The following is a 12,406-nucleotide window of genomic DNA, read 5'->3' as shown; positions in this document are numbered from 1 at the left end:
TTGTTCCCGAATGTACTCTGGTGGTATTTGCATATGATGTTTCTACATCTTTTTACTTCAGAATTTCCAGCCAGTGTATATTTAAACTATTTTTTTTGGACAAGCTTCAATGCGAAGTGTGCTGCTACTCATCAGTTGATGGCAAAGTATTTGCTGCCTTTCAAGATGCTAATGCTAAGTATCTTCGAAACCAATTAGAATTTCACAACTACTGAGGTGTTACCTCTTCCTTTAATTAACCGGGAAGGGAATGGAGGAAATAGGTGAGGACGTGGTTTCTCTCCCGGTCTGAAGGTCTCGTGATCAGAGCAATGGAAGACGTCTTAATTTCTGTTGCTCATGAGTTGTTCCACGTTCTTTCTTGCTCGTGAACAGCTTTGCATCTTGCTCTTTGCTTTTGTCTCTTGTACTGTATATTTCTCGAGTGTTGAAGACAATACGAGGGATTTTTTTTCCTGTCCCTTTCATACCTCCTGTCGTTCCCTACACTCTTCTTACCTCCCAAATTGTTAGGTTTAAAATTTGAACTTGGCAGCAGAAATGTGGAAAGCTCTTAGGGTCTTTTCCTGGTCATTGGGGTAACTTCAGTGGTTAAAGAATTAGGCCTTATGTATGCACATGAATATTAATCACTTCGGAATGGTGAACACTGCAGAGTCTGGTTTAGAGAGAGGCTATTTTTTTTTTTTGTTTTATTTGGTGGTGACTAATTTAAGAGACTTGTGATGAAGAAGTGGACAATGAAGGCTAGATTATTAATTGGCTAGGCTCGTGTTACGGCTAACAAACCCGAACGTTTTTATGTCAGTAGGAATCTGGATACGACGTACTTGTTTCCCCCAGTGTCGTACCCTTTTGTTGTCTTAAAAAATAGCCACTCGTTACTGCTAAAACCAAACCAAATAAATGGTCAATGAAGTATAATTTAACGGCATCTATATCTATATCTATATAAATTTGAGAAGGGATTTTTAGCAACAAACCTTCACAAACCTTCCCACTCTCAACTCTATTTTTCTAGCATTTTACATTTAATTTATTTCGTAAAAAATATCATGGGCACGTTACACCCCCCACGTTTCCCTCAAATAAGAAATTAACTCCAACTAACACTCCCACGTTTCCCTCAAACAAGAAGTTAACTCCCACTAACACTCCTTACACACCTTACTCCAACTAACACTCCTCACCCACCTTCCCACTACAATAAACATTTTCGCAGATCATCTCCATGAAGTCAAGGTATACTGGTTTCAAAATATATATGTAATTCTGGCAGATTTTAAATATCGGCTTGCACCACATCAGTACCAATTATCATTTGGAAACGATACGAATATAGTGAATATTTTAGATGATTGTGGAACCATACCCCGTTTCAAGTTTAATCTGGTCAAACTAAGAGATACAGAACAACACATGGACAATGATTTGCAATTGATAGGTATTTCATTCTTAATTAACCATACTTATATTTAAGTTGTATATTTGAACTGGTATTACTTATACTTTTTGATCTTTTGCCGATGTAATTGGTTTAGTTGTATCTGTTGGTTCAACACTATCAAACATCTATCAATGATAAAACTAAGTGTGACATACTTTTACTTGACAAAAGGTTAGTTAATAGATTCAATATCTTTAAAATATTTTATATTCTGCAAATTTTGATTTATACTTACCAAAATTCTCTAAATGAAGTTTGACAGTAGTTCGGTTGACTTTATGTGATAAATTTGCAACTGATGATAGTGAACACTTGCCTCAAACTGTTACAAAAAACAATGTTTTGCTAGCCTATGGTATTTGTGTGAGAAATTATAAAGGTAATTCAATTTATTTTCACTTTATTTTATTTAATTTTTATAGTTTATCAATAATATGCACATTGTGCAGGACCATCACTTTATACTATTCGAGCAAGCAAATTGTATGTCAATTACTACTTGGATTTAGCTCAATACCTACATAGTTGGTAAGTTTTACAAATACCAAAATATTAAATTATTAATAATATTTCATACCCTTACGAATATGTATTTGAAAAATGTGCAGGTTTGAGAATGATAAATGTGCTCAGAAATTAGTGACGTGGTTGCGGTCATGCAATTTTACAATGTCCCAAGCATTGTTGATATCAAATGCTAAGAGAATATCGATATCCGAATATGCAGTTCTACCTACGGTACAATTCCTCTCAATTAATTAAGTAATGAACAAGTATCTACATGTAGTTTCGAATTAATAATTGTAATTTATACATTCTTTGGATGGTTATAGGTTAAATATTTTCGGATACTTGCTTACATTCAAAGTATCAACATAGATAATATGTTCCATGAGTTATGCAAAAATTGTGGACAACCATGTCAATCTCATTTTGCAAAAATGGTGTGTATCCATTGTAATGATGTAGTCGACATTATTGTTAGGTAATTATTTTCATATATTTTGAATTTTAATATAATTTTTTGCATGATACATCACAATTTCTTTTTAACAGATATAATGTTAACATAGAAGTTAGAGATTCCAGTGGTAACCTATACCTCACTCTTCAAGACAAGCATGCACGATTCATGTTTCGTTGTAATGCTTCTTATCTTAGAAATTTAAAAACAAAGGTATACATTATTTATATGTATATATTTTTATATAATATTATTTACAAACTGTCTAAAACAAAATATAATTTTAAATTATGTATGCTTTTAATTGTTAGGAAAATAGAGGTGCATTATTCGACTAACACATTAATTCATGCAAAAATCGTGCATTCTCATTTATAGTACAAACTTCACAAAAATCAACAGAATTAATTAAACCGCCAATACTGGCGTTCGTACTTAGAGGTGATTGGTGTGAAGAATGTTCACACCTTTGTAGAAGATTATCAAATCAAAGGCAAAATGTTTGTAAGTATTTCATTTACTTATCAAATTAAATATTCAATTATATTTAATTGGACCCTTATGTCGCTCAATTTATGATATAGACTTCTATTTTTTTCAGGATCCAACATTCATCAAAGTGATAGTTTATAAATAATGGAGATGTTTTATCATATATTGAACTATTGTTACAAAGTTTCATTTTTTAAAATATACTTTCATGTACCCGTGATTATAATATTTTACTATTTTTAAATTCCTCCATAGATTGTAATTTTTTTCAAAAATATAATATACTGTGCGTAGCACGGGTATTTATACTAGTTTATATAAATTTGAGAGGGGATTTTTAGCAACAAGCCTTCACAATCCTTCCCACTCTCAACTCTATTTTTATAGCATTTTACGTTTAATTTATTTCGTAAAAAATATCATGGGTACATTATACCCTCACGTTTTCCTTAAACAAGAAGTTAATTCCAACTAACTCTCCTGACACATCTTCCCACTACAATTAAATCTCTTCCAATCCAATTCCATGATAAGATTGAGCAAGATCTCTTTCCACTTGCTGTTGGTATCCTTATTAGCCCACGCGTGTCAAATGGTCGTCATGCCACTACTGATTCCCATAAAGGTAATTCAATTTATTTTCACTTTATTTTATTTTATTTTTATAGTTTATCAATAAATATAGCACATTGTGCAGGACTGTCACTTTATACTATTCGAGCAAGCAAATTGTATGTCAATTACTACTTGGATTTTGCTCAATACCTACACAGTTGGTAAGTTTTACAAATATCAAAATATTAAATTATTAATAATATTTCATACTCTTGCGAATATATATTTGAAAAATTTGCAGGTTTGAGAATGATAAATGTGCTCAGAAATTAGTGACGTTGTTGCGGTCATGCAGTTTTATAATATCCCAAGTATTATTGATATCAAATGCTAAGAGAATATTGATACTCGAATGTGCAGTTATACCTACGGTACAATTTCTCTCAATTAATTAAGTAATGAACAAGTATCTACATGTAGTTTCGAATTAATAATTGTAATCTATACATTCTTTGGATTGTTTTAGATTAAATATTTTCAGATACTTGCTTACATTCAAAGTATCAACATAGACAATATGTTCCATGAGTTATGCAAAAATTGTGGACAACCATGTCAATCTCATTTTGTAAAAATGGTGTGTCCCATGTGTCCATTGTCATAGTCGACACTATTGTCAGGTAATTATTTTCATATATTTTGAATTTTAATTTAATTTTTACATCATACGCCACAACATTTCTTTAACAGATGTTAACATAGAACATAGTCGAACACATCATTAATTGATACTTGAGTGTGAAGAATGTTCACGCCTTCGTAGAAGATTATCAAATCGAAGGCAAAATGTTTGTAAGTATTTCATTTATTTATCAAATTAAATATTCAATTATATTTAATTGGACCCTTATGTCGCTCAATTTATGATATAGATTTCTATTTTTTTTTCAGGATCCAACCTTCATCAAAGTGATAGTTTATAAATAATGGAGATGTTTTTATCATATATTGAATTATTGTTACAAAGTTTCATTTTTTTAAATATACTTTCATGTGCCCGTGATTATAACATTTTAGTATTTTTAAATTCCTCTATAGATTGTAATTTTTCTCAAAAATGTAATCTACTGTGCGTAGCACGGGTATTTATACTAGTAGATAGTAAAATATGGGACGGATATAAGACTAGGTATTTTGGCTGGGCTTTAGCCCAATTACTGAATACCATTTTAGCACACACTGACCCATGAGATGTTGTGCCTCAAGGAAATTCAGTTCCTGTACCCTCCACTTCACAGGCCGATTTGTCTCGGGCTTATACCGCAGACAAAAGTCTCACAATCCACAACCACAGTTACCTCATGAGGTCCGGACCCGGGATCAAATTCCATTTCCCTCCCCTTTCGCTCCATCCCCTTTGTTGTTCTACTAGTTCCTATCTAGCTATACGGAGGATTCGGAGTGTCTGAGATGCCGGCGGGCTACGATTCCTTGCCCTCGACGTCCTCCGGCGCCGGCATGTTCACTCGCGCAAAATCCGGCAGCCTATCATTCTTCGCCACTCGACGGCCATGGCGAGAGCTGCTATCCCATCCATCCTCCTACTCTCGCCCGTATCCACTCAGCGTGCTCACATCTGGGCTGAGACGCAACCTCAACTACTTCCGCGTGAATTATTCCATGATAATCTTATTCATACTGTTTGTGAGCCTGCTGTGGCACCCGATTTCGCTCATAGTGTATGTGATCCTGTTCGTAGCGTGGTGGTTTCTCTACTTTAGCCGGGACGAGCCGATTCTGGTACTGAATCGTATGGTCGACGATAGGTTCGTCTTGGCGGCGCTTGGAATAGTTACGGTGGTGTGCTTGGTGTTGACTCGGGTTTGGTTGAACGTGTTGGTGTCTATCTTGATTGGGGTAGCTGTTGTGCTATTGCATGCGGCATTTAGGGCTACGGAAGATCTGTTTCTGGATGAAGATGAAGCTGCGGAGGGGGGTTTGATATCTGTGGTTCGCAGTACTGCTCCACCTTCCAGGGATGCCGGTGGGTATACTAATCCATTTTGATTAGGGGTCTCTAATAGTATTAGATCCTCCTATTATGTTCTGCTGGGGAAATTGATCTTTCGTCCCCAGCAGTACGTATTGATATCCATCTCGTCTGTTAGATGTTGTCAGCTAAGAATTTTTACATAGGGTTGATAGACTGGTTAATTTTTCTACTATCTATATATATATATTTTGGAGGTTTTTATCTGCGTTTTAGTCGTGTAGTTGTGATTCTGATTTCTTGTGTTCCCAGAATTATTAGGAAGCTACGAGGCTATCAATTTTGAGAAGCTATATTATTTCTTCCATTAATAGGGTCTTCAAAGTATAAAATGGCACACAGGTATATTGTGTAATCGTGTTTTAGTTGCTGGTTTTCTTCTTCGGGAAATCTACAGAAGCAAAGGAAATGGCTCATTTTAGTTCTTCGGGATGTATCTTTCGTCTTTTTCCAATTGCTTATAAAATCTATCTGTACACGCTTTCTGATAAATATCTAACTGGGATTTAAAATTTTGCAAACGAGTGACAAGTGTTTTCCCGTTTAAGCTAGAAATCCGTCGGCCCGAAACATGAAGAAAACCACCCCGATGAATCAAACAAGTTCGAAAATGAAGAATCAGATCCTCAGCCGCTGACTACAGCACCACTTTTTAGGGCAAAATGAGTTCTGATCCTTCCATTCGGGTCCCGTCAAAAGCATTACGTTTTGCACAGGAATGATTTTATTTGCAGCTCAGACGAGTACGAAAACTGAAGAATCAGATCCCCAAGTCCCTGACTACTACTCCATGTTTTAAGGAAGGGCAAAATGAATTCTGATTCTTCGTTGCGGGACATAAATGTCCCAACATCAAAAGCACTACTAAGTTTTGCACAAGAATATATACGTCTCTGAAACTGAAACAATTGCATTGTATTTAAAGGTACACATACAAAGGAGCGACCAAAGAAATTGGGTAACAAGGAAAAACAAAAACATTCGGAGCACTGTCAAAATTCAAACATGATAAACTATTAACAAACCGTTTAACAGCCAGACATCTCAACTGCAGCTCCAGCCCAACCTGTTATCCTATTAATCATGACATGCCACAGGGACGCACGGCCGAAGATAATTTCAGCCCATTTGAGGAAGGAATGTTGATTTATCTGCTTATGAGCTACTTCTCATAGAGTGCTGGGGTTCTTAGTAATATAACTGCAACATGCCTCTGCAACAACTTCTGCTCATCCGCAAGGAAATCTGACTTCTACCTTTAATATCTAATAACATATATATTATGAAAATGCGAGAATAGGATTAGGCGGTGGGTATCTTACGACCATAGGCCAATACCATCACAAAATCTTTAGCTGATGACCCAATTATCGCTGGTACTCTCTCTGATGTTGTGTTTTGGAGCCAGAAGTCTACTAGTTCATTCAATGGCAGTGTTGGGACCAATGACTGACCCATACACCTAATCTCAACCTACAAAATAGACAACTCAAAGATCAGCATAAACAAGAATTGATAGTATAAAACTTGAATCCAATGTCTGGAGTCTGAAATAAATCTCACGAGTCACAAATAAAGAAGGGAAAAAATTCTGATGTTACTTGAGATGAATTCCTGAAAGTGAGGGATTCCTTGAATAAAAAACATGACAACAAAATTACAAGATCTTGCTCTAATTTTCCTTGCATGAGACATCATGTAATCCCCTAAATAAATAACAGTCGTCACAGATTCTTAATTGACCAAGAATGATTTCCGCACCTCATCTTCAGTTGGAAGATCTAATTTCCTCATTAAGTACTTTTGAATAAAAGAAACTGTTATATTCCCATCCCTGCAAAGAAGTAAAGCACGTAAGAAGAGAATATATGAAAAGGATACAGGATATTTGCTGGAAAGAAATTTATAAGAGCTCAAAACTTCATAAATGAAGTGTAAATGCCTTTTAACTCGGCTGTTCATCACAATGGTTTGGCATGTCCAAGTAACATCCCAAGATACAGCCATGGACCTGATTGAGTTTCGCTTGATCAAATGAGGACACAGAGATCCTTTAACATTGATGATTTCTAATCTAAACAATTCACAAGAAAGTTGCGAGTTTGATTTTCAGGAGACAATAAAGATGGTCCTGGCACCATGACACCCCCCATCATGGACAAACTTCTGACATCAACTTCCAGCTCATCATACGAGGCAAGCACCATACTGATATACACAATGTGTTGCACAATAGCAAATTACTTGGGTTACACAAGGAGACCAGAAACTGAAGGCTTAGTATTTACAGGATATTTAAGATATTCGCATATTCTGTAGCAGCAAAACCCTGACCACATAAACTTCCTCCATTTTGGCCATTTCCTAGATACTTGCTCTCTCTCTCTCTCTCTCTCTCTCTCTCTCTCTCTCTCTCTCTCAATGTTTGAATAGTTTGTTTTGCTTAGTGGGTTCTCCATGCACATCTGGTATGAAATAACCACGCCATCTGACAGAGATAAGGACCAGATGGACCACTTGAAACTCTAATTGCCACCACATGACCTTTAAAGAGAACACAAACCTTTACCAGGATTTCTTGATTTCAGAACCAGTTCAGATTTCATTTCCAGAAAGCTTCAGCTAAACTCCAAGTCAAAATAACCTCGTCCAAAGCAGATACCGAGTACATACACACGTGTTCAGCAAGACATAAACTGAAAGTGCATTTTTATTTCAACTAGTTCCTCCGGCTGCATATGGATTTTTTATTTTCAACCACATTGCAGAATTACATAGAAGTGTACTCCTCCTTTTTTCCCCATTCTAATCCATCAAAATGCAGTCAATGCTGGGAGTAATTATCTAACAGTCAAATTCTCCTACATGCTTTGCATTGGAAGAACAAGAAATAGGAAGGGAAACTGTAGCCACTGCAAGGCGACCCTCAGATGATCTATAAAACATGTAGTCTTAACCTTACATCTAGCAGATAGACAGCCTTATGACTACAAAAATTGATCTCTGAAGGTATAACAAATTACACTCAGAAGCAACAGATTTTAAGTAACGATAATCACATTAACCAACAGAATGACATGAAGTTACAACGACTTACTTTATTCTTAAGTAACTTGCAGAAATCTGGGGCAAAGAAGCATCTGCATCCCTGAAAAAGTTTTTTTATAGAGTTAGGATGGCTTATGAACCAGTTAATCATATGCAATATCCAAAAGCTAAAGTTCTAAGTCTTCTATAGATTCTCACTGATCTTTGGTTGCCACAAGTGAAAACCATATTGGATTAATTCGCTTCTCACATCTAGCACTGACACCATCCAGCACAGCTTGAGGTGTAACATTGAAATCAGCAAAGGCAGGAGCCTTCTTTTGGCGAATTCTTCGCAACTTTTTAGGTCTTTCTGAATTCAATGCTGGAGACTCATTAGTGTTTTTTTCATCTTGGAGTTTTGATTTTTGTCCAAGCTCTTTGCCTTTAGATTTGCGGGCATGTCCTTCATTCTCACCAGAATGGGGAGGTTCTGATTTGGCAGCAGATCCCTGCGAAGTGAACTTTGAAGACTTACTCCTGTTTGCAACTTCCACAAGACAATTTAAAGGTTTCCATAGATCAACTTTCCCTTCCCATGTTTCAGCACCATTCTTTGTTTCTTTATCAGAAAGTGAATGGCTAGATGGGTCGCCATTGGAAGAATTCTGCAGAGTGACTCCAATAAGAATAGAACTTTTTTGGACATGAGTAATGTATGCCTTAATAAAATATAGAGTAAACAAAGCATTTGACTTTTGCAAACAGTATCAAGCTTAAAAAAATCTGTCATTACCTGCCTAATATTCTGCGTAAATTTATTCAGTGTCTCAGGTGAACTGGAGCTCTCAGGACGATCTTCACCAGAATCTTCCTCCTTCTTGACAGGTTTCTCTATTGAAAAACTGGAACCTCTTAATGATTTTCTTGCAATAGATTTTGATCTTCTTCCAGTCATACCACTTTGTGCTGATACCCTAGGAGTGCTCACCACCAATGATGAGAGTGATCTCTCCTTTCTTCTCACTGGCAAAGTGACTGAAGGTGGGATTTCTGGTGCCTTCACCTTCCTCCTCTTGTAAGGGAAGATCTTTGCCCTCACATCTTGTAAATTGTGATCGGGCCTGCAAAGGAGACAAACAACATCCAATATTATTTACAAAAATATCTGTTTTCCCAAATTTGTCAATTTAAAATGTCGCTCTTCTGATAGCCAACTTTATGACTGCTTTCTGGCTGATAGACAAACCAAGCTCTAACACATAATCGTGAGACAAACACATGGTTGATGAGTACTTGTGGTGAGAAACACCTTTTCTTTTACATCTTTCTCGTCCTTTACATTTCAAAGTACCAAGGCAATAATATTGTAGTAAAACTGACTACATGTGGATTAAGTGTAAGCACAGGCAGATGGGTTGCATGAAAGTATGCAAATTTATGTCCAAGCCAGACACATCCCTTACGAAAGCTATATACGCACATGATGATTTAGTCAAATCAAAGTCAAAGTGCATATCAGCAACACCCCATATAAAATGACCTCATCTCTGTCCACATGCCTCTGTGTGTGTGTGTGCACAGACAGAGAGAGAAATGGAATATCAAATATCACCTTCCCATCCAGGAGCTTAACCATACCTATCATCCTCAATTTTGTTATTCACATCTGATAGGGAAGTCCGTAAAAAGACTATAACATATAAAATATCCATAGGGAAGTCCAACTGTCACTGAAGTATCATGGAAGCAAAAGTAATTTCATCAAACTAAGATACATACACTTGTTTTATAATAGAACTCTGGAATAATTTCATTACATGGCTTCTTGCATACATTTTCTTTCCATTATCAATTTTTTTTTTACTTTTTCCTATTGAAGACCAACATCAGCAAACAACAATTTGGAGGCATGGAGCTTGTATGCTAAGACACTAAAGAGCTCATAAATATGCTTAACATACACATGCGCACAAGCACGTAGGCATCCGTGACAAAAATATGTATACGTGTAATATCTGCACACCAGAGAGAGAGAGAGCAGGATATTCAATTTTGTATCTCACCTCAGCTTCTCCAATGGGACACAGCCTAAGTCGATATTGCAAATTGGGCAGCATTCTAATTCCTCATCAGATAGCTTCTTATAAATACACTTCCTGCAAACTGAACAGAATTTGCAAGAAAGAAAATTAAGAAAGCATTTGAAATCCATAAAATTGCCAATGAAATTTTTGAAACTAAAGTCCACCTAAAGGTGAAAGGCAAAATCTAGTACATATGCCCCAGCAAACATCAGACTCGACAGCATGCTAAGATCTGAAAGGAACAATGATGACATTCGATTGAAGGACTGGAGAATTATTAGAATTACCAAGTCCAAACAAAGGCCAGGTTGATCAATTAGTTTGTAATTGAAACAGAATCAGGAAAACTAGCCGAAATTTGGGTTGAGAGATAAGAGACAATTTCAGCAAACTAGCTCCGGCTTAGTCGATCCAACTGCGAAAACGGCACCTAAAGCATTTATTTCCTGTTGCTACAGGGACCATCGATTGTTCAATCATATAGGTTACTGCCAACAACGTTGATACAGACAGATTTTAGGGAATTGCAGGCAAAAGAGAGAAGCGCATCACCGTTCAATAAGGAAAATCAAATCAAACGAATGGAGTCGATATTTGTTTGGACACTGGATGGGCGAAAAGGAGAGACAGCAAACAATCTAGCACGTAAAGATGAGAAATTAGCATGACCCAGGTCGTTAAAATCAGATTTCAATCCAAACCCAGATAGATCAGATATAGCCCAACTTAAGCGACTCCAATTTTAAAAAAAAGAACTCCAACGCTTAAAAACCGAGCGGAGAAAACATAGACGAGGAGTAGAAGAATAATAAGTACTGCTAATATGTATGCGTGCGTGTGTGTGAAAGAGAGAGGGAGAGAGGGAGTCAGATAGCAGTGTGTAATGAGTAGTAATGGCTGGGGAGGGAACGGGAACGGGAAAGGGAAAGCAGCAGCTTACACGTATGAAGGCATTCGGAAATGGTCGTGGCATCGCGGAAGAGCTTATTGCAAAGAGGGCATGTCATGCATGCCGCAATCATCTCCCTCTTTACTTTCACCACCTGATTCGACATCCCTTCTCTTCCTCCCTCTTTTTCTCTCTCCCTTTTTATCCCCTTTGTTTTATCTTTCTATTCTATCTCCCTCTCTCAAATTTTACTACATAGATATCTAGACTTGGGAGCGAGCTGGTCCCGTCGCTCGTCGGTCGTCAGTCGGGTCGCCGTATACTGCTACTACTCCAAATTTACTGCTCACCAGAATCGGTGCATGCAATTTATCTCCCCAGGCCTACTTGAGCCACCGCATCGCATCACTCTTCCAAATTTACGTTCATTCCTCCTCCATCTATCTGCATTCAACCCATAATTATAATCCCCAAATAATTAGCACCCACGCCACAACAACATCCATGCTCACAAATTTATACAACATGCGCGTGCGTGTTTTGTGTGAGAATGGAATATGTATATATGTACATATATATATTAATAGTCAGAGAGAGATAAAGAAGAAAGATACTAATAGAAGATAGGAAACCGACCTGTGAATCTGGGGGAAAACGGCGGACAAATTTACAAAAGAAGAGAGGGATTGAGAGTAAGAAGATGGGGGAGGTGAGATTTGGTAAATCGGGGATGGGTTTGGATTGGCGTTAAGGGGATGGCATAATACTCCTCGTCGTATGATCCATCTGGGTCCTCTCTTTAACATAAACTCTGGGTTTGGGAGTCGAAATCGAAGAAGAGAGAGAGATAGATAGAGAGAGAGCGCGATGAGAGAGAATGAGACAAGAGGTGCGA

General features: G+C 37.0%; 2 protein-coding genes across 3 annotated transcripts; one reads left to right on the top strand and one right to left on the bottom strand.

Annotated features, from left to right (window-relative positions):
* The first annotated feature begins 4,830 nt into the window (after nt 1–4,830).
* On the top strand, nt 4,831–5,933 carry LOC113776416 (PRA1 family protein E-like). The gene has a single exon (XM_027321566.1). It carries the CDS (start codon nt 4,929–4,931, stop codon nt 5,523–5,525), a length of 597 nt encoding a protein of 198 aa, XP_027177367.1. The 5' UTR covers nt 4,831–4,928; the 3' UTR covers nt 5,526–5,933.
* A 459-nt stretch (nt 5,934–6,392) lies between these two features.
* LOC113772273 (E3 ubiquitin protein ligase DRIP2-like) lies at nt 6,393–12,406 on the bottom strand. Of its 2 annotated transcripts, none has more exons than XM_027316896.1 (8): nt 12,148–12,406; nt 11,563–11,955; nt 10,602–10,701; nt 9,332–9,659; nt 8,755–9,203; nt 8,606–8,656; nt 7,270–7,342; nt 6,393–6,981 (listed from the first exon to the last, which is right to left on the bottom strand). In XM_027316896.1, exons 2-8 carry the CDS (start codon nt 11,675–11,677, stop codon nt 6,811–6,813), a joined length of 1,287 nt encoding a protein of 428 aa, XP_027172697.1. In that variant the 5' UTR covers nt 11,678–11,955; nt 12,148–12,406; the 3' UTR covers nt 6,393–6,810. The 2 variants fall into 2 exon arrangements, with proteins under 2 accessions (XP_027172697.1, XP_027172765.1); XM_027316964.1 differs by having other exon boundaries at nt 8,755–9,047.

The sequence above is a fragment of the Coffea eugenioides genome, chromosome 1 (genome assembly GCF_003713205.1).
Source record: "Coffea eugenioides isolate CCC68of chromosome 1, Ceug_1.0, whole genome shotgun sequence".
NCBI classification, from domain to species: Eukaryota; Viridiplantae; Streptophyta; class Magnoliopsida; order Gentianales; family Rubiaceae; genus Coffea; species Coffea eugenioides.
The sequence above is the reverse complement of the archived record's forward strand: the minus strand, read 5'-3'. Positions and strand labels throughout refer to the sequence as shown.